The 22,637-nt window shown below is 56.0% G+C and overlaps 2 gene segments (V, D, J or C); both read right to left on the reverse strand.

The window, feature by feature from the left end:
• Window positions 1-158: 158 nt before the first annotated feature.
• On the reverse strand, window positions 159-3,983 carry LOC136995167 (Ig mu chain C region secreted form-like). The segment is given in 5 exon segments: window positions 159-499; window positions 702-1,049; window positions 1,730-2,050; window positions 2,889-3,215; window positions 3,692-3,983. Coding segments are annotated over 5 exon segments (1,629 nt in total).
• A 1,498-nt stretch (window positions 3,984-5,481) lies between these two features.
• Window positions 5,482-20,027, reverse strand: LOC106498841 (Ig mu chain C region-like). The segment is given in 8 exon segments: window positions 5,482-5,745; window positions 6,086-6,210; window positions 8,424-8,756; window positions 9,714-10,040; window positions 10,182-10,496; window positions 10,657-10,962; window positions 18,686-18,765; window positions 20,017-20,027. Coding segments are annotated over 8 exon segments (1,506 nt in total).
• Between the last annotated feature and the right edge of the window lie 2,610 nt (window positions 20,028-22,637).

The following is a 22,637-nucleotide window of genomic DNA, read 5'->3' on the forward strand; positions in this document are numbered from 1 at the left end:
ACAGCATTGCAATGCTCCCCAAGGCGTTGCAAAGCTCCCCATGGCATTGCAAGTCTTGCTGCATCATTGCAAGGCTCCCCGTGGCATTGCAAAGCTCCCCACCACATTGCAGAGTTCCCCACGGCATTGCAAGGCTTGCTGCATCATTGCAAAGCTTGCTACGTCATTGCAAAGCACGCCGCCGCGTTGCAGGGCTTCTCACCAGGGTGGGCGAGCGTCTTCTCCTCCACCCACTGCCCGTGGGTGACGGTGCAGGCGAAGGCACTGCCGTCGCGCCACTCCTCGGCGCCCACGGTGACCGTGCAGCGCTGCTGGAAGGTGCCGTCGTGCAGAGCCGCCCACTCGTGGGCGCAGTCCAGCCGCCGGCCCCCCGCCGCCGCCCAGCGCATCTCCACGTCGGGCGGGTAGAAACCCGTGGCGAAGCAGGCGAGCTCCTCGCCGCCGCTCTCGCTGGGCGTGTGCGAGACGGAGACGCACGGGTGCCGCAGGCCGGGCGAACCTGCGGGGAAACGGGCCGGTTTTACGGCGTTGCAACCGCGTGCAAAAAGGAATTGGGGGGGGGGGATGCAACACGCCGCAGCCCGCGTGCAACCTCCTTCGGGCTGCATCGCCGCCCCGCGGAGGGAGCGGGCGCGTCGCAAGGCGGCGGGGCGGGAAAAGCGGGATGCGCCAACGGGGGCGGCCCCGCGCCGCCCGCTTACCCGCCGGGGCCGCGACGCGATGCGGCGCCTCCAGCACCGGGTGCTGCACGACGCAGGTGTAATTCGCCGCCTCCTGCCCGGCGCCCGGCCGGAGGATGCTGTAGGTGGAGAAGGGCCCGTCGCCGGCCACGGGGCCGCTCTCGTAGCGGGCACGCGGCTCCCGGGCGCCGTCCCGCTCCCAGCTCAGGCTGATGTCGCGCGGGGAGAAGCCGCTGGCCTCGCAGAGCAGCAGCGACGCCGGCGGCAGCGGCCCGGTGGCCCCGGCGCCCTCGCGGGCGGCGCGGGAGACGCTCACCGCCGGCACCTTCCTGGGACCCGCTGCGCCGCCGGGCACGGGGTGGGAAAGAGCTGGTGGTGAGCGCTTCTCCGGGAGGGGGGAGAGGAGTGCGCGCAAGCCCTCATGGCCCCGTGCAACCCTGCATGGCCCCGTGCAATCCTGCATGTCCCCATGTCAGCCCCTGCAACCCTGTGCAAGCCCGTGCAAGCCTGTGCAACCCTGCGCAATCCCGCATAGCTCCGTGCAATCCCCTGCAACCCTATTCAATCCCGTGCAACCCTGTGCAATCCCATGCAATTTTTTGCAACCCTGTGCAATCCCACGCACCCCCATGCAATATTCTGCAACCCTGTGCAATCCCATGCAACCCCGTGCAAGGCCGTACGGTGCCATAAAACCTTCTGCAGCCTCCCTGCAACCCTGTGCAACTCTCCGCCAGTCTGTAAAAATGACATACAACCCCGTGCACGCCCGTGCAACCCCGTGCACACCTATGCATCCCCGTGCAAGCACTTGCAACCTTGTGCACCTCCATGCACGGCCGTACAATACCGCACAACCCCGTGCAAGCTCAAGCAACCCCACGCGAGGCCGTGCAACCACTTGCAACCCCACGTGAGCCCGTGCAACCACTTGCAACCCCACGTGAGCCTGTGCAACCACTTGCAACCCAACATGAGCCCTTGCAACCCCACGTGAACTCATGCAACCATTTGCAACCCCACACGAGCCCATGCCCAGGGCGACTCACGTGCGGGCCCCACGGCGAGCTCCTCGGAGAAGTTGCCGTGGCAGGGGACCTCGGCGTGGCAGGTGAGCGCCAGGCCGGTTTTCCACTCCTCCAGGAGGACGGGGTAGGTGGCGAGCAGGCTCTCGGTGCCGTTGGCGTGGGGGGTGACGTTCGTCACGGGCCTCTCGGGCCGGCGGCTCCCGTCCGCTTGCCAGAAGAGCTTGGCGCCGTGCAGGCGCCAGCCCAGCAGCAGGCAGGTGGCCACGGCCGACCCGGAGAGCACGTCGTCGAAGGGCGGCTGGCTCACGTAGACTTGGGGCCTCGCGGAGCTGCTGGCGCAGGCTGCGAGGGCAGCATGGGGTTAGGCAGCGCAGGGCCGGCTGGTGTCGCCCCCCCCTCCTCGTCCTTCATCGCCTCTGTGTCCCCATCATGCATGAGTCCATCCACCCATCCATCGTGTCCATCGTGCATGCAGGAGTCCATCCTTCCACCCAGGCATCCATCCATCACGTCCATCATGCAGGCAGGAGTCCATCCTTCCACCCAGGCTTCCATCCATCACGTCCATCATGCAGGCAGGAGTCCATCCTTCCACCCAGGCTTCCATCCGTCACGTCCATCATGCAGGCAGGAGTCCATCCTTCCACCCAGGCTTCCATCCATCACGTCCATCATGCAGGCAGGAGTCCATCCTTCCACCCAGGCTTCCATCCATCACGTCCATCATGCAGGCAGGAGTCCATCCTTCCACCCATGCACCCATCCATCATGTCCATCATGCAGGCAGGAGTCCATCCTTCCACCCATGCACCCATCTATCATGTCCATCATGCAGGCAGGAGTCCATCCTTCCACCCAGGCTTCCATCCATCACGTCCATCATGCAGGCAGGAGTCCATCCTTCCACCCATGCACCCATCCATCATGTCCATCATGCAGGCAGGAGTCCATCCTTCCACCCAGGCTTCCATCCATCATGTCCATCATGCAGGCAGGAGTCCATCCTTCCACCCAGGCACCCATCCACCATGTCCATGTCCCCATCATGCATGCATGAGTCCATCCTTCCACCCATGCACCCATCCACCACGTCCATCATGCACACATGCATCCATCCGTCCATCTGTCCGTCGTGTCCTTGCCCCGCGCACGCGCCCACCACCCGTTTCGGCCCTCTCACCTTGGCACTTGCTGGTGTTGTACATCTCCGCGCCCTTGTCCCCATCCGAGTAGGTCACCTTGCAGGTGTAGACGTCGCCGCTGTCCCAGCTCTCGCGGGTGATCTCCAGCCGGCTGTGGCTGCTGGTGGAGCCGTTCTCACCCTTGATGATGGACACCTGCGTCTCCAGGCCCTTCTCCACCCCGTTGAGCAGCCATGTCGCCCTGGCCCGGCCGGCCTCGAAGCCCCAGAGGATGCAGACCAGCTCCAGCGCCGCAGGGCCCTCGGCATCCAGGCACGGCGGCTCCACCAGGTGCACCCAGCGCGCCCGCTGCACCGCCACGCACGCTGCCAACGGCAGGAGAGCGCAGCCCCCGTCAGCCCTTGCACGGCCCCCAACGGGGAGGTTGCAACCGATGAGAAGGTTGCAACCCATGGGGAGGTTGCAGCCCATGGGGAGGTTGAAACCAATGAGGAGGTTGAAACCCATGGGGAGGCTGCAATTGATGGGGAGGTTGCAACCGATGAGAAGGTTGCAACCCATGGGGAGGTTGAACCCAATGGAGAGGATGCAACCCATGGGGAGGCTGCAATTGATGGGGAGGTTGCAACTGATGAGAAGGTTGCAACCCATGGGGAGGTTGAACCCAATGGAGAGGATGCAACCCATGGGGAGGATGCAATTGATGGGGAGGTTGCAACTGATGAGAAGGTTGCAACCGATGGGGAGGCTGCAACCCATGGGAGGTTGCAACTCATGGAAGGTTGCGACCAGGGGCGGGTGGTCCTCTCCTCGCGGCGGACCCGGCGGAAGCGTCGCTCACCGTCCGGCGGGAAGGCCTTGGTCACGGCGTCTTTTCCGGCACTGTAGCGCACGCTGCAGCGCAGGTCCTGCCGGCGCCCGGCGCCCGGGGGCAGCGCGAGCCAGCTGCTGCTGGTGAAGCCGTCGGGCTGCCGCAGCGGCGGGAAGAGGACGGCGGCGCCGGCCAGCTCCGGGGGGAACCACTCCACGGCGATGGACTCCACGCTGGAGCCCTGCACCAGGCAGGCCAGCACGGCCTCGCCGCCCCGGGCACCGGCGTCGCAGCACGGCGCGATGGCGTAGACGTCGGGCATCCGCGACAGCGGCGCTGTCGGAGAAGAGGGAGGTGAAGGCTCCAGCCGGAAAAAAAAAAAAAACCACGACCTTCCCGGCTCCCGCTCCGAGGAAGCTTTGCAAGAAACGGCAGGTTTCCAACCCCGAAGCGGCACGCCGACCCCCCGGATTGGCTCGCGAGCGGCTGGAAGAGCTGCCTGCTGCCCCCGCGTGCGACCTCCGTCCCCATCCGGGATCCGAATCCCGGACGGTTTTTGGCGGCTTTTCGCAACCCGCCCGGGAGGCTGCGGTGCAACTCGACCCGCTCGACTGCGTCACCCTGCAGCATCCCCGCTCTGTGCATGGGGCATCCCTGCTCCGTGCATGGTGTATCCCTGCTCCGTGCATGGTGCATCCCTGCTCCATGCATGGGATATTCCCTGAACCATGCATGGTATATCCCCACTCCATGCACAACGTATCCCTGCTCCGTGCACAGCGTATCCCTGAACCATGCATGGCATATCCCTGCTCCATGCACAGCGTATCCCTGCTCCGTGCATGGGGCATCCGCACTCCATGCACGAGATATCCCTGCTCCATGCATAGTGCATCCCTGCTCCGTGCACAGGGCATCCCCACCCCGTGCTTGGCGTATCCCTGCTCCATGCAGGAGATATCCCTTTTCCATTCATGGCGTATCTCCGCTCCACACACAGTGTATCCCTGCTCCGTGCACAGTGTATCCCTGCTCCATACATGTTGTATCCCTGCTCTGTGCATGGCACATCCCTGCTCCGTGCATGGGATATCCCTGCTCTGTGCACGGTGTATCCTTGCTCCACGCACAGTGTGTCCCTGCTCCATGTATGGGATATCCCTGCTCCATGCACAGCATATCCCTGTTCCGTGCATGGGATATCCCCACTCCGTGCATGGCGTATCCTTGCTCCATGCATGGCATATCCCCACTCCGTGTATGGTGCATCCGTGCTCCGTGCATGACGTATTGCTGCTCCATGCACAGCGTATCCCTGCTCTGTGCACGGTGTATCCCTGCTCCATTTATGGGATATCCCTGCTCCGTGCATGGGGCATTCCCACTCCATGCACGAGATATCCCTGCTCCGTGCACAGGGCATTCCCGCTCCGTGCTTGGCATATCCCTGCTCCATGCAGGAGATATCCCTGTTCCATGCATGGCATATCCCCGCTCCACACACAGTGTATTCCTGCTCCGTGCATGGCGTATCTCTGCTCCATACATGGAGTATCCCTGCTCCATGCACAGTGTATCCCTGTTCCGTGCATGGGATATCCCCACTCCGTGCATGGCATATCCTTGCTCCATGCATGGCGTATCCCCACTCCGTGTATGGTGCATCCGTGCTCCATGCATGACGTATTGCTGCTCCATTTATGGGATATCCCTGCTCCGTGCATGGTGTATCCCTGCTCCGTGCATGGAGCTTCCCCCCCTGGAAACCGCGGCGCGGACGTAAGCAAGCAGGGCACATGCTCAGGAGACACCAGGAACCTTTATTTTTCCAGCTATTTACAAGGGAAAAAAAGAAAACCCAAAACCACGAGGGCGTCGGAAGCCCAGCTGCAACGTCCAGCGTCTCCCGCTCCGCGACGGCGGCGTTTGCACCAAACCCGGCCCGAAACGCGGGGTCAAAGAGTCCCGAAACTGCCTGGCAGCAAGACGGGCTGCCAAGGAGCTGGAGCCGGAGCTGGAGCCGGAGCTGGAGGCAGCGGCGTCTTCGGGCAGCGCGTCCCACCTGGGAAACGGGCTCATTTCACCTGGAATCGGGGAAAGCAAGGTGCGATTGTTAGCAGAGCGAAACCACACGTTTTACTCTATTTTTTATATATATTTTTGCTACCCTATTTCCCATCCTTTCTCCTTGCATCTGGCTTTGAGCCCGTTTCAATGCATGCACAAATGCAAAAAAAAAAAACCGCTGCTGAAGCACCCTGGGGAAAAAAAGGGGGGGAAAAGCAGATTTCTTGGCCAGGAGGTGGGACGAATCCATGCTTTTTTGGGGGGAATTTGGGGGAAAAAGCTTTTCGCCCGGGTCTTTTGCATCGCGGGGGCGCAGCGGCGCCCGGGGAGCCAAAGCGGCGCTTTTCCAGCCCGTACCTTGATCAAGGTGACCGTGGCGCTGTAGAAGAGGCTGAGGATGAAGAGGACGATGAAGGTCGACGCCGTGGTCCAGAGGTTGTTGAGATCCTCCTCCTCCGCCTCCAGGAAGCCGTCCAGGTAGGCTTGGGACAGAGCCAAGAGCAAGTTAGCGCCTTCGCCCGCCCAAGGGGGGAGGAAATTACCCCGGATGCAGGGAAAAAGGGAAGGTTGCGTTTTGCCGGGTTCGGCCTCGTTTTTGCATGGGGGTCAGTTTTGCAAAAACGGGGTCTGCAAAGCCCCAAAGCCGCGGGGAGGCGGAAGCGACAAAAAAAACGCCCCAGAAGCGGCCAAAATCGGGGCCGGTTTGCAAAAGCCACCTCGGTTTTTTCTGGGTGCGTCGGTCCCCGCAGTGAATTTTTTGTTCTTTTTTTCCCCGTGCATTAGGGCGGGAGCCACGGAGGAGCAGGAATTTATTGCAAACCATCACCACGGGGGGGGGGGGGAATCGATCCTCGTGCGAAGGAAACATCCCGGGAAACCGTTGCAGCCGGATGCAATCAGCCCCCTTTGCAAATTTGCAAAATTCCCAGCAAATACGTTGCAAATTCAAGGGGGAGCTTGAGCTTTTTGAGGCGACTTCTCCATCTGCCCATTGCTCCACCGCGAGCTGGGACAGCCGAGCACTGGTCAATGGGGGTAAATCGGCTCTGGCGTTTAACCCGGCTCCTTTTTCCTCCCCCCCCCAAAAAAAAACACCTTTTTCCGGGGCGGATGCTCCCGAAAAGCCCCGTTTCTGCGGTCGCACTGCTTTTGCCACTGTGAAAATAAAGCGTTTATCCCCCTCCCCTGCAAAGCGGGTGTTGTGCAAGCGCCAGCGGTCGAGGCCGCGTTGCATTTAGCGGGCAATAATCATAAAAAAATAAATAAAATCTTAAAAAAAAAAAAATCTCAGTTTTGCTCTTGCATCAGCTGGGATCGAGACGCCCCAAAAGCAACTTGCTCCAAAAAAGAGCATCGAGATCCCTGAGCACCGCAGGGCATTTGGGGTCGCGCATTCAAGGAATGGCGCAATTAGTTAAAAAATAACATGATTTGGGTCCTTGCGCTAATTTTTTCCCCCCTTCTCCAGCTTTATCCCCGGGGATCGGACTCCGTTTCCTACCATGCACAGACCTGGCACTTGCTTTGCCCTCAACGGGTGCAAACGCGCCAAGTTTGGGTTTTGCAGCCGCGACCCCAAATTGCAACTTGGGCAACTCTGCAAACGGGCTCTATTGAGGCAAAACAGCACCTCCGCGGTGCAAAATCCCTCCCGGAGGGAGTTTTTCCCCAAAAAAACCCTTCCAGCTACCCCAGCTTCTGCACGGGCTCCTGCAGAGCGATGACCTGCCGTTAAAGGTGGGTTTTCCATTAAAAAAAAACAGGAGCTCCTTTTCCCTCTTCACGCTCATTTTTGATTCCTCTTTGCAGCATCTCCTGGTGCCTCCATCTCTGAGCCAGATTTCCTTTATTTTACCCCAAAACGGAGGCTTTCCCCGCTTGCACAGCAGAGCGTTGGTGAAGCAGCATGGGGAGAAGCAAAGGGCTCGGTTGGGGGACACAATTTCCCCCTTTTTTAAGGGAAAAGGTGCTTTAAAGCGTCTGCGGGCTGCTGTTGCAAAGGGGGACGCATGCACGCACTCCCCCGCTGCGCAAGGCGAATGCATCCCTAAATATCCCAAAAAAAGGGGGGAAAATAGGCAGGTTTTGCTTCAAGCAGCATGGGCAAGCGTTGCCAAGCCTTCCTCGAGGATCCCCGCCGTGCCGAGAGGGTTTGCGAGGCGGAAGGATTTCGGCTGCAATCGCATGCATGAGCCAGGACCATGGCGCGCGCGGGAGCCAAGCGAAAAGCCCTGCACCGGCCGGGACAGCACCTTGCAAAATTAAGAATTAATAATTGCACCAAGGGGAGATGCGGGAAAAGGACGGGGGAAACGCAGTGCGAATGCGGGCGGCCGCAGAGCCCGGGGCTTTTCCGGAGCATCCGACGCATCCCCCCCCGACTGGCACGAGCCAAAAAGATCTCACGTGGTGATGGTCGAGTCCAAAAAAATAATAATAATAATAATCGACTTTATTTTTTTTTTCCCTCCCTCTAGAAGAGGGGAACAACTTTGCACTCCAGAAACAACATCGAGGGAAGGATTTTTTTTTTTTGCATTTATATTTTTTTTGCATTTTTTATATATATATATATAGGGATATATATACACATGCACGGGGGATAAGGGCGGGGAAGTCGCTGCGCCGGGCGGCTAGTAGCAGGTGCTGGCGGCGTCCGAGAGCACCAGGGACACGTTGACCGAGGTGGGTTTACCCGAGGACTTGTCCACCGACTTCTGGGCCACCTGCAGCGGCAGCTTCTCGTGTCCCACCAGGCAGGTGTAGACGTTGCCGGCGCCCCAGTCCTCGCCGCTGACGCTCAGGGCACTGTAGGTGAAGTAGGAGCGCGGCGGCTGCCCCTCGGCCACCGGCGGCAGCGTCACGTAGTCGCCGGCCGCCACCGGCTCCCCGTTGCGCAGCCAGCGCACCAGGAGGTCGGGAGGGTTGAAGCCCTTCACCAGGCAGGTCACCGTGGCCATCTCGTGCATGGAGAGCTGCTCGGTGGGCGGCGAGAAGACGTAGATGGACGGGGCTTTGGCGCTGCTGTCTGCACGGGAACGGGGGGAAAGAAAGAGGGAGACGGGCGGTTGGGAAGAGCCGTGTGTGTCGGAGGGAAGGGGATCTGGGGGTGGGTTGCGGCGATTCTTGCGTTTTTGCACCCATTTCTGCCGCGGGAGCAACTCCTTCGCAGCAATTCGTGCATGCGCAGAAGTGGCGGGCGTTGCTGCGAGCAAAGGTGCCAATGCACTCACCTTCCCCAATTTTTGCGAAAAACCCCAACCCAGTAGCAGCAATTCTTGCTTTTTTGCACCCATTTCTGCTGCAGGAGCAACCCCTCTGCAGCAATTAATGGATGTGTATGAGCAGCAGGCGTTGCTCCAAGCAGAAGCACCAATGCACTCGCTTTCCTCAATTTATGCAACCCAGTAGCAGCAATTCTTGCTTTTTTGCACCCGTTTCTGCTGCAGGAGCAAGCCTTTTGCAGCAATTTGTGCATGCACGTGAGCAGTGGGTGTTGCTTGGAGCAGAATCACCCAATGCTCTCACTTTCCTCAATTTTTTAGAAAAAAATCAATGCAGTAGCAGCAATTCTTGCTTTTTGCACCTGTTTCTGCTGCAGGAACAACCCCTTTGCAGCAATTAATGGATGCGTGTGAGCAGCGGGCGTCGCTCCAAGCAGAAGCACCAATGCACTCGCTTTCCTCAATTTTTGCAACCCAGTAGCAGCAGTTCTTGCATTTTGCACCCGTTTCTGCTGCAGGAGCAAGCCCTTAGCAGCAATTCACACATGCATGTGAGCAGCAGGTGTTGCTCCAAGCAGAAGCACCAATGCACTTTTTTTTCCAAAAAATTGAGGAAAGCATCAAGCCAGTAGCAGCAATTCTTGTGTTTTGCACCCATTTCTGCTGCAGGATCAACCCCTTTGCAGCCATGTGTGCATGCACGCGAGTGGCAAGCCTTGCTGAGCTCAGACACCAATTTTTGCAAAAAACAAGAAGCTCACCAGTCTTCTTCTGCAGCTTTTCCTCGACGGGGAAGAGCAGGTCGGGGTGGGTGACCCTGCACGTGTAGAGCTCGCCCTTGTCCCACTCGTCGGCGCAGACGCTGGCGACGCCATCCACGCTGTAGAGCCCGTTGGGCTGCAGCACCCGGGGCAAGGTCTTGGTCTCCAGCTCCTGGCCCGTCTCCTTCCTCCAGGTGATGGTCAGGCCCTCGGCGCTGGGCAGGTTGGTCACGCGGCAGGTCAGCTTGGCCACCTTGTCGATGAAGATGTCGGCGAAGGCCGGGGCGACGGCCCTCACCACGATCTCCGTTTCCAACGGGCGCTCGACTGCAAGGGGGACAACGCGGGTGTTTCAGCAGCTGCCATTGGCCGTGCATCACCCACATGCAATTGCAAATTTAAGCCACCCTTCCCCCCCCCAAAAAAAAAAGCCTTCTGCGTGCAGGACGGGATGGTGGGGACACTTACAGCCGCACTCCAGGGCTTTGCTCGTGTTCCTCAGCTCGGCGTCCACCTTGCACGTGTAGACGGTGCCGGCGTCCCAGTCGGACTGGGAGACGGAGATGCCGCTGTTGGTGACGTAGCCGCCGCGGCCGTCAGAGACGGGGCCCTCGGTGGCCACGTCGGTGTCCTGCGGAGCCCCGTTCTTCAGCCACTGCACGGCGAAGGGCAGCTTGCGGGGGCTGACGACGCGGCAGAGGACCGTGGAGTTCCTGTAGGGCCCCTCGAAGTCCTCCCGGGACGGCGGGTGGATGCTCACCACTGGGGTGGCGTCGACGGGTCCTGCGGCGGGACGGGCAAGAGTTGAGCACGCACGACGCTCCCCGGCGCCCCGAACCCTCCAAAAGACCACGCGCAACCCCCCCCCCCCCAAAAAAAAAACCTCCCGTTTTTGCATCGCGGAGGATGCAACGCTTCCGCCCAACCTTGAGGAGCAACTCACCGGGGTTGACCACCTCCAGGTAGCGGTCGCCCTCCGAGTGCCGGGCCCGGCAGTAGAAGGGCTGCTGGCCTTTGCCCTCCGGCAGGGGCAACGTCAGCTGGCTGGCGGCCGTGTAGAGCCCGCCGGTGAGGACGGCGGGGAAGACGGAGATGCCGCTGGAGACGCTCTCGTTGGCGTAGTTGGTCCAGGAGAAGGCGAGCTCCTCGGGCAGGTAGTCCACGGCCAAGCAGCCCACCGAGTAGAGCTCGGGGCTCTCCGGTGTGCTGCAGGAGACCAGCGGGAAGAGGCTGGGGGCGCTGGGGCGCCCTGGGGGAGAGGGAAGAGGAATTACGGCCGGCTGGAAGGGCGGGCGGCGTTGCGTTGAGCCCGGCGTTGGCGTTCCCTACCGCGCATGCGTTCGCAGCCGCGCGCGGCTCTCCCTCCGTGTGCGGAGATGCATGGATGGACGCGGGTTCCACGCACGGCCGGGATTTCCACCCCGAGGCGATGGGGAGCCACCACAGCCGGTTGGGAGCAGAGGCACCGTCCTCCCCGCCGGTGCAAAACCAGGTAGAAACAGCCCGTTTTTGGTAGGGTCGGGGGGGGGGGGGGACAACAAAAACAGGTGGAAACGGTGCAACCCAACCCTGATGCTGCAGAGACCGTCGCTCCAACCCAGCTGACCCACAGAGCCCACCCAGGAGCCGGTTCTGCAGGACCCGGACCTGGTACCAGCTGGTACCACCATGCATCAGACCCTGACGAGCCCCAGTTGAGCTGGTACCAGCACCCCAGGGTGCCCAGCTGCTCCACAGCTGCCAGGGAACCGGTTTTGGTAGACCCAGAACGGGTGCCACCATGCACCAGACCCTGCCAGGCACCAGCTGGGTCGGTACCAGCACACCAGGGTGACCCAGCTGCTCCACAGCTGCTAGGAACTGGTTTTGGTGGACCCAGAGCTGGTGCCACCATGCACCAGACCCTGCCAGGCACCAGCTGGGTCGGTACCAGCACCCCGAGGTCCTTCAGCTGCCCCAAAACTGCTAGTGAACTGGTTTTGGTGGACCCAGAGCTGGTGCCACCATGCACTAGACCCTGCCAAGCCCCAGTTGAGCTGGTACCAGCACCCTGGGGTGACCCAGCTGCTCCACAGCTGCCAGGGAACTGGTTTTGGTGGACCCAGAGCTGGTGTCACCATGCACCAGACCCTGCTGGACGCCAGCTGGGTCGGTACCAGCACCCCAGGGTCCCCCAGATGCTCCCCAGGAGCCGGTTCTGCAGGAACCTCTCCCGGCACCAGCTGGTACCACCATGCATCAGACCTGACGAGCCCCAGCTGAGCCAGTACCAGCACCCCAGGGTGCCCAGCTGATCCACAGCTGCCAGGGAACTGGTTTTGGTGGACCCAGAGCTGGTGTCACCACGCACCAGACCCTGCTGGACCCCAGCTGGATCAGTACCACCACCCCAGGGTGATCCAGCTGCCCCAAAACTGCTAGGGAACTGCTTTTGGTGGACCCAGACTGGGTGCCACCATGCACCAGGCTCTGCTGGACCCCAGCTGGGTCAGTACCAGCACCCCGAGGTCCCTCAGCTGCCCCAAAAATGCTAGGGAACTGGTTTTGGTGGACCCAGAGCTGGTGCCACCATCCACCAGACCCTGCCAGGCACCAGCTGGGTCGGTACCAGCACCCCGGGGTCCCCCGGAGCCGGTTCTGCAGGACCCGCTCCCGGTACCAGCTGGTACCACCATGCACTAGGCCCTGCAGAACCTCAGCTGGGTCGGTACCAGCACCCCAGGGTCCCCCCGGAGCTGGTTCTGCAGGAACCGCTCCCGGTACCAGCTGGTACCACCATGCACTAGGCTCTGCAGAACCCCAGCTGGGTCGGTACCAGCACCCCAGGGTCCCCCCGGAGCTGGTTCTGCAGGAACCGCTCCCGGTACCAGCTGGTACCACCATGCACTAGGCTCTGCAGAACCCCAGCTGGGTCGGTACCAGCACCCCAGGGTCCCCCCGGAGCTGGTTCTGCAGGAACCGCTCCCGGTACCAGCTGGTACCACCATGCACCAGACCCTGCAGAACCTCAGCTGGGTCGGTACCAGCACCCCAGGGTCCCCCCGGAGCTGGTTCTGCAGGAACCGCTCCTGGCACCAGCTGGTACCACCATGTACCAGACCCTGCAGAACCCCAGCTGGGTCGGTACCAGCACCCCAGGGTCCCCCCGGAGCTGGTTCTGCAGGAACCGCTCCCGGTACCAGCTGGTACCACCATGCACTAGGCTCTGCAGAACCTCAGCTGGGTCGGTACCAGCACCCCGGGGTCCCCCGGAGCCGGTTCTGCAGGACCTGGACCTGGTACCAGCTGGTACCACCATGCACCAGACCCTGCAGAAGCTCAGCTGGGTTGGTACCAGCACCCCAGGGTCCCCCCGGAGCCGGTTCTGCAGGAACCGCTCCCGGTACCAGCTGGTACCACCATGCACCAGACCCTGCAGAACCTCAGCTGGGTCGGTACCAGCACCCCGGGGTCCCCCGGAGCCGGTTCTGCAGGACCTGGACCTGGTACCAGCTGGTACCACCATGCACCAGACCCTGCAGAACCTCAGCTGGGTTGGTACCAGCACCCCAGGGTCCCCCCGGAGCCGGTTCTGCAGGAACCGCTCCCGGTACCAGCTGGTACCACCATGCACCAGACCCTGCAGAACCCCAGCTGGGTCGGTACCAGCACCCCAGGGTCCCCCCGGAGCTGGTTCTGCAGGAACCGCTCCCGGTACCAGCTGGTACCACCATGCACTAGGCTCTGCAGAAGCTCAGCTGGGTCGGTACCAGCACCCCGGGGTCCCCCCGGAGCTGGTTCTGCAGGAACCGCTCCCAGCACCAGCTGGTACCACCATGCACTAGGCTCTGCAGAACCTCAGCTGGGTCGGTACCAGCACCCCGGGGTCCCCCGGAGCCGGTTCTGCAGGACCTGGACCTGGTACCAGCTGGTACCACCATGCACCAGACCCTGCAGAACCTCAGCTGGGTCGGTACCAGCACCCCAGGGTCCCCCCGGAGCCGGTTCTGCAGGAACTGCTCCCGGTACCAGCTGGTACCACCATGCACCAGACCCTGCAGAACCTCAGCTGGGTCGGTACCAGCACCCCAAGGTCCCCCTGCGAACTGGTTATGGTGGACCCAGAGCTGGTACCACCTGGTACCACCATGCACCGGACCCTCAATTTCCTCCAAACTGGGTCAATGCCTGCCACAGATGCAGCCCTAGCTCCAGCCCCAGGAGGAACCCAACCATGCCCAAGCCCTCGGCCCAATTAATGAGCCAATTAATCAAGCAATTTAATTGCCACCCTGCAACTGCTCAAGCATCCCCTCTGTACCAGCTGTCTGGGTTGTAGCTCTACCCAAGAGCCCTGAATCAGTTAATTCAGCTCATTGCACTCAAAAATAAGTTTCTGAGATCCAACCACAGCCTTGAAGTTAATTCAAACAATTTCAAAGTATTGCCTCAAAGAGAGGCAAAGTGGGGGAAAAAAATCAAACTATTCCTCAAAACACTTTAAATCCAAGTCAACAAGCACTTAAAGTAGATGCCTCCACTGAGAAAACTCATTAAAATCTGTGATTTCTCCCCATTTCAGCCATGGGCCACCTCCATCTGCTGCCGGTGGAGACCAGCAGAAAGCTCCCTGCCTTCCAACCACGGACCAAAAACGTGAATTATCTCATCACCAAGCAGAAAAATGGCCTAAAACACCCAACACTTCCACCAAATGCAACTGCCGGACCAAGTGACAGGCCAAAGCTGAACAGTTTTGGGGCACTTCAGCCCCACTTACACACCAAAAAAAAAAAAAAAAAAAAGAAAAAGAAAAGCAAACCTAAGCCCAAAGGACCAAACTTCCTTAAAAGCCATCAACCATCGATGCATAAAGTGAAATAAATCTCTTACCGGTTGCGTTTCTAGCAAGCGTTCGCTTATTCCCATCCCTTTTCTCGCAACGCCACTTCCAAGAGTTTAACTAATTGCCGATAATTAGCGGTGGTCGTCTCCGTATTTTTATATATATATATATATATATATATATAAATAAACGTCTGAAAGCTCATGGTTGAATTTCTCTTTCAAATGGGTTTGAAGGGTGTCCGTGACTTAAAGTACTTTTAAAAAAAATAAAAAGATCTAGGGAAAAAGAAGAAGTCTCTTCATAAAAATTAATTAGCGTTAGCCAAGTCTTAAATGGGAGAAACACTCAGATAATTGGGACTACGAACTAATGGGAACACATTAAAGTCACAATCATCACCGAAAACATTCAATTAATTGGATTTCAAAACTAAGGGAAACATGTCAAAGTTACAAATATCATCAGCCACATCGGGTTTCTTTGTTGTTTTTTAAACCCCAGCTTGACCCAAATCCTAAATTATTAATAGTTGTTTTTTGCATTGCGATTAATCTGCAAGGTTAAAGTCAGCAAATTCGGGTTTCCTGGCCAAGACGAAAAAACTCCCCTTTCGGGAAAAAGAGACTTGCCCAGCAGAAGAATTGTTTGCCAAAGCAAAACAAAAAAGGCTTGACCCCAAAAGTGGCTTAATTTAGCCCAAAACCGCGGCGGAGGCTGATTTCCCTCCCCGGAGCAGGTGGCGATGTTTTTCAGTCTGGGTTTATTTTTTTTGCATGCAAAAAAGGGGAGAAAAAGGAAAAAAAAACACTTCCCATTTTCTGCTGTTTTCGAAACCAGAACTGGGTTATTTTAGGGCAGTTTCGGGTCTCGAAATAAACCCACCCGAAAGAGCCACCTGCAGCCTCACGCTCCGCTGAGCCTGGGGAGAAAAACAACCATTTCGGGTCTAACCCTCCCTCCGCGAAAAAAAGGAGGTTTGATTTTATTTCTATATATTTTAAACCCTTCGGGATGGCTCGAGTTCAACCTTTTCACACCCAAAACCTGCAGCAGAAAAGCTGCAGTTTGTTCATTATTTTATTACCGACCACAGGCAAATAATTAAACTATTGGAGGCAGAAGATGTTTTAGAGCCCTGAATTCAGCCAGAAAACACTGCAGAAAAGACAAAATCGGGCGATCAATCGCCTCCAGCCTCCCAAGCTGACCTTAAAAACACCCTAAAAACTCTAATCTGCCCCTAAATGTCCCCCTTTTTTTTACAATAATTTGTTTTTACCGGGGGGGAACATATTGCACGAACTTAAGTGAAACGATTTGAGAGTCGCATTGGCCTTAAGAGAGATAAAAAGTCCAAATATTTTAGTTTTTCTCTATTTCAATTAATTAAGTGCAATAAATTGCTTCTCCCCGCATAAAAACTTCTCTCTCTGCCCTTTAAAAAAGCCATTTCCTGGCTATTTTCAAGCTATTTATCTTGCCTTTCCCCCCCAAATCGCTATTTCTCCATAACCTCACAAAACGCCACTGTTCTAACGCAAAAACCTCGTAAAAACCGACAGAACCGGCCCCGATCGGCAATAAATTCACTAAAAATGAGGTTTGCAAGGGCGGTTTTCGGGAAAGGGAGAGAAAAAGAAGAGCCGCGAGCTCAAAATCATGCGTTGAAAAGGGAAAAAACCCGATTTCCTAAAAATCTCCATTTAAAAACTTAAGGGCTGGTAATTTATCATTAATGATTATTCTTTTTCTCCCGGCATTTGAGAAATGTCTCAAGCGGCTCTTGGATTTTCTCTGTTCAGGCTCAATGGATTAAAGGATTTATATATTTATTTATATATATATATATATATATACACATACACACACACATATATGTATGTATGTATATGCATATATGTGTGTGTGTGCACACACGTATATATGCATATATAATGTTATATATAATATATATAATCCATTAAATCAATACAATCTATTAAAGTATATATAATATAAATATATATAACAGAATATTATATAATATATTATATGTAATATATTATATATATTTATCTATAAATATATTATATAATATATATAAATTTATATATATCAGTCTTATACAACTCAAACCTTTCCCGAAACAGCCCCCAAGATGCCAAATTCCACTTTTTCTACTTAAAAAGGGGCTCGAAGTCGCCCAATCGGTGCGAATCGCGGGCTTTTCGGCTTAGCCGAAGAGGCACTATCGGCCCCCCTAAAACTCCCTAAAAAAAAACACCCTAAAGAGATCAAAAATAAGATTTTTGGCACAGCAACCAAGTCCGCCGAAGTTCACCCGCGAGCCCCCAAAACTCCGCGTTTTAACGAAAAAAGCGCGATTCGAAGCCCCAAATCCAACCGCTAATGTCCGCGCCTGCACCTAAACACGGCAAATTCCACTCAGAATCCACCAGAAAGGGCTCCAAAAAAAGAGGGGAAAAATAATTACCGCCGCTGTCCCTCAGCCTCAATCTTCAGCCCATTTAGGGCCAAATAGCGCAATTTTCCGCTCATTAACAATCTTCCCGACTCTCTTTTAATATTAAAAAATAGGGACTTTCGCCGCTTTGTCTGCGGAGCGCAGAAACCCCAAACTCGGCTAAAAAACATCCCGAAAAGTCACTTTCGGGGCTCGACCTAGAGCCTCGACACTTCAAGTCTCCTCTTGAAAAGACACGTATTTCTCCGATTAACAAAAAAATTTAAGGCCGAATACCAGATTCAGAGCCCTAAAAAGGAGATTCAACCGCCGGGGACTAATAAAAATATTAAAAATCATTATTAAAAAATTAAGTCCTCCGGGTCCTCTAAGTCCTCCGATCCATCTGCCGACTCCCTTTTGTTGCCTAATTCGGCCCCAAAAAAACCTAATTTCTCCCCGACTCGGAGCGAATTTCTCCCCCGTCAAAAAATTAATAAATCAATATTCGGGGGAATAATTAAAAAAACGACAAAAAAGGAACATTTCCACTCTGCCGACCAGCCTGACACCCCTTAAAAAAAATCAATTTTATATTATCCCTTAGAGGGGGGAAAAGGGTTTTTTTCCGACTCGGGGGGGGAAACCTGGCGCCGAGATCCCCCCGACGGCGCCCAAAACGCCCCAAAGTCCCCAATTCCCGAAAAAGGCCCCGAAAAGGCAGGACTTGGGGAGGGGACGGGTCCTACCTGAGGACACGGTGACCACGACGCCTCGGCCCCAGGCGTCGATATCAGCACCATGCCGAAAAAGACCCGAGGCAGCGCGCAAAAACCCCCTTTTCCCCCGTTTTTGCCCCAAATTGCCGCTCTCCTGGTCTCTGCTCTCAATCTCCGCACAAGAAAAATGCCCTTTTTCCCTCCCCAAAAAATCGCCTCCTCCAACTCCCGACCTCCAGTCTCGGGTCTCCGCACAGAAAAATTGCCTTTTTCCCCCCAAAATCCACCGCCCCCAAGTCCCGAGCTCCAATCTCAGTCTCCGGACTAATAATTTCTCCCCGCGAAGGGGGGGGGGGGGGCCAAAAAAATAAAGACTGAAAACGGACATTTTCGGCCCCCAAATGTCCATTTTTTTCCCCCCACGGAGAGGGGAAAAAATGAAGAAAAAAATGGAAAATGGACATTTTCGGCCACAAAATGTCCATTATTTTTTCCCCCGTGAAGGGGGGGGGGGATGAAGAAAAAGACTGAAAACGGACATTTTCGGCCCCCAAAGGTCCATTTTTCCCCCTCCAAGGGGGGAAAAATGAAGAAAAATGGACAATTGGGGGCCGAAAATGTCCATTTTCTCCCCCCTGTGAAGGGGGGTGGAATGAAGAAAAAGACCGAAAACGGACATTTTCAGCCCCCAAATGTCCATTTTTCTTTTTTTCCCCCGCGAAGGGGGGAAAAAATGAAGGAGAAAATGGACATTTTCGGCCCCCAAATGTCAATTTTCCCCCCCCAAAGGGGGGGGGAAAATGAAGAAAAAGACTGAAAATGGATATTTTCGGCCCTCCCGACGGCCGATTTGGGCCGTTTTGGCCCCCCCCCGCCGCCGGCGATGTCTTTTCGGGGGCCGTTTCGTCCCCACCTGCGCCCCCCCGAACGCCGAAATCGCCCCCAATTTCTCGCCCCGAAAGTGCCGGGAAAAGGGTCTCACCTGAGGACACGGTGACGGCGGTGCCTCGGCCCCAGGCGTCGATGCTACCAGCACAAGCACGGTGCTCCAAAACCGCCGCCCTTTGCACCAAAAAAAGCCCCTTTCCACCCCCTTCCCGGCTATTTTGCAGCAAAATAAATTCATTAAATATATATATATATATATATAAAAAATCCGGTGGCCCGCCCGCAAGAAAAAGCCAAATCATCCCCTTTGGGACCCAAAAATAAATCAATCCGCGCGCGGGCGCTGCCGGTGCAACGGGATGGGGCAAAACAGGGGGAAATCGGCGCTTTTGCAATAGCCCTTTTCCCACCCATCACTTTTTTTGCTTGTTTGGGGGATGCTTCTTCCTTGCTTTTTCTTTTTGGGGGCATTTCCACCCCTTTTCTCATGCAGATCGTGCTTTTCCCGCCGGCCCAGCCCTAAAGCACAGCGCAGTCCCGCCCGGCAACCGCAAAAAAGCCCCAGGTCCGCATGGGAAAAATCGCTGTAATAGCCCAATTTTGCCCCTTGTGCACCCCCCCTTTGCACGAGCAATTTCACCCCCTTTTGCCCCTTTGCACCACCAATTTCGTGCACCCCCTTAGGCAAATGCAATTCCTTCCCCCACTCCCCTCTCATCCCTAATTACTGCAAATTAGCAGCGCTGTGCAATGGGGCTGCTTGTGCAAACACTTTGGGGAGAAGAAGGGGGGAAAAACCTCCCCTCTTTGCCACAGCTCTGTGCAACCTGCAAAATAAGAAACTCGGAGGGAAAAGAGCAACTTTTTTTCCTTCTTGCGCTTTGTCACAGAGGAGGGAAAAACCTCTCCTGGGGCAGCACAGAAATTAGTTCATGCACCTTTAGAGAGCTTTGCACGAGCACGATTCCCCCCCTCCCTCTTTTCACCCTTAAACACCCAGTTTGCAAAGAAATGGGGGCCCCAAAAGGGAAAAGCAACAGCAATAAATCGCTCTGGGACCCTCCGGGCTGAAAACCTCCAGCCCTGGGAGGAAGCATCTGGCCTCGGAGCTGCTAAAAGCCGCTTTGCTCCAGCAAAGGGCATAAAATTGGGCATTGCCAAAGGAGAACTGCCAGCAAGCAGGGTTAAAACACCCCAAAAAGCTGGGAACTGCCCCAAATGCACCCAGCTTCTTGTAGCACAGGGGATGCAGGCAGCCAGGCTTGTATTTCCCCCCTAAATAAAGTCTTTCTGACCCCAAAAGAGCATCAATATCACTTTTATCCCCCCACCCTTACCTGCTGCAAAAACAGCAGCAGCAGCTCCCACTAAACTAAGCAAATCCCTCTTTTTTTTTCCCCCCAAACCAGCCCCTTTTGATCCCACACCACCCTCATGCCCGACACCCGCGGGAAAGGGCTGGGCTGGTTTTGGGGCTTAAAAGCTTGCAAAAAGGCTCCTGGGAGCTGCTTGGCTCCCAAAGTTTGGCTTTTGGGGTGTGCATGGGGCTGCTGTGCACCGTGCAAGGTAAGTTGGGCTGCAGCAAGGATTCCTCCAGCAGCCTCTGCTTTTGCTGCTCTTTTGGGCTGTGTTTGCTTCATTTTGGTCCCTGCCCATAACTGCATTGATTTGCTCCCTTCCAGGGGAAGCAGAATTGCTGGGTTTGGACCTTCCAGGCAGCAAAATCCCCCTCGGTTGCTGCCTATGGGGTTGTTTTTTTGCAGACTCTGAGGGGTTCGAATGGAGCAGGGAGGGATGGGGCTGCTGGCAGAGCCTCATCTTGGGGGGGTTGGGCAAGATTTGGAGCTTTTTTTGGGGGGGGGGTCTCTGGTTTGTGTTGCACTGGGCAAAGGCAGCTGCATCATTTTTGCTGCTGCTTCGTGTCTTTTTCCCCCCTTTGGCATTTCTGCAAGGGAAACCTATATTCCTGGAGGGGCTGCAAACCCCTTTGCTAAAGAAAATGCATTGCTGGAAAATGCTTCCTTTGAGCTGCTTCTCCCCCAAATCCCCTGCTCCAGTGTCTTCCAGCAGCCTGTCTGGTGCTGGGTGAGGTGAGGCCTCTCAGGCTGCGCTTTTTTGGCTGAAACCTGTGGTTTCTTGCCAACATTGGCAATGCAAACTTGTGGCGTCGGCTCTCTGGGGCATTAAAAATTGCCCAAGTGGAAAAATGGTTTCAAATAGGAGCTGGGAGCGGCGCTGCTCCGAACCGGCGAGAGCTTTCTGCAAGCTGCCCTGGCCCCTCTCTGCTGCACGGGAAGAACTGCTTTTATTGCTCATTAGAGTGCATTTAATGAGTACTTTCTATTGCAGCCTCCTCTTTGCACCGAGCCTTGAGGACATGGGCAACATTATAACTGCTCGGAGAGCTGCACTATGGATAACTGGGGTGTGTTTGCATTGCAAGAACTTGCCTGAAAGCTGTGTTTCTGCAGGGAAAGCAAGAGCCGAGCTTGCAGAGAGCAGCTCAGGCAGCAAAAGCGCTTGGTTTTGTGCAAGTGATTGCAAAGAAGTTGCTGGGGTTGCACCTTGTGGCAGTGCATTTCCTGCAGGGATCTCTGGAAATTGCGAGGATTGCAAGGCCTGGTGCTGGGATTACTTATATTTTTGCAGGATTGGGCAGGTTGTCCTGTTTCCCATCATGTTTGCTGGCAGATTTTGCCTTCCTCCCATGCATTCACCCCAATTGCAGGCTTTTCCCACAGCCTTTTTTTGGAGGGTTTTTGTGCGGGTGCATTTCAGAGCGATAAACACCACCAGCATCAGCCAGTGATTTCTTGCAGCACTCCCCCCTTTTGCACTCTGATTTCTTCCCCCTGCAAAAACAAACAAACAGAAAAAGGCAATTCAGATTCATCAGGTTTTTGCTTTCTGCATTTCTGCCAATTAGTTTTTGGGGGGATTTTTTTAGGGTGTCTTTATAGCAAAGCGGTTGCTGCCTCCAGGCAGGGAAGCGGGAGCCTTTTGCAAGGAGGTTATTGCTGCTCTGTGCCAGCTCGGTGCTGTTGGTTAATCCCTCGCCACTTCCTGAAATTAATATTTTTAGCTCAGCTTTTTGCTTGAAAACCACGGGGTCGGCACTGCTGGGGCTTGCTGGCGGATGGGTTTTTGCTACGGACTGTGCCATGGTGTAAGGATAAGCAACAGCAGCAAGAGCACGACCAGCATAAACAACACAAGCACACAGTGGTGCAGACCTGCACAAAAAGGTCTTTGCCTCGCACCCAAAAAGCCGTTCTTTTGCCCCAGGCTGGTGCTGTCACTGCCTGTTTTTGCTCACAGCGTGCAGAACCATAATAACCAGCAGACCGTGGCACATGGCAGTGCTAAAACCTCCTTTGCAAGCAAAAGCCCCATGGAAATGCAATAAATGCCCGGAGGGAGGACGGGCTGCGCTGGTGCTTTTCCTCCCCGCCGCGGCGCCTTCGGTTGCACGGGCTGGTTTTGGGGCGGAAAAGGCCTCGAAGTGCTCGTTGCGTGGGGAAACTCCCATTTTGCTGCTGCACGGGGCAGGGGTCCTGCCGGGGAGCGTGCAAATGCCGCGTTGGGGTGGAAACCCCGATTAGCGCATCCGGCGCCGGGATCAAGGCAATGCTGCTGCTTAATGGTACACGGGTGTTAAGGAGTTTCTCGCTCCCGGTTTTGGGGACACGGGAACGGCGCTGCTCCAAACCGGCGAGAGCTTTCTGCAAGCTGCCCTGGCCCCTCTCTGCTGCACGGGAAGAACTGCTTTTATTGCTCATTAGAGTGCATTTAATGAGCACTTTCTATTGCAGCCTCCTCTTTGCACCGAGCCTTGAGGACATGGGCAACATTATAACTGCTCGGAGAGCTGCACTATAGATAACCGGGGTGTGTTTGCATTGCAAGAACTTGCCTGAAAGCTGTGTTTCTGCAGCGAAAGCAAGAGCCGAGCTTGCAGAGAGCAGCTCAGGCAGCAAAAGCGCTTGGTTTTGTGCAAGTGATTGCAAAGGAATTGCTGGGGTTGCACCTTGTGGCAGTGCATTTCC

Source organism: Apteryx mantelli, chromosome 39 (genome assembly GCF_036417845.1).
Source record: "Apteryx mantelli isolate bAptMan1 chromosome 39, bAptMan1.hap1, whole genome shotgun sequence".
In the NCBI taxonomy this organism is placed as follows: domain Eukaryota; kingdom Metazoa; phylum Chordata; class Aves; order Apterygiformes; family Apterygidae; genus Apteryx; species Apteryx mantelli.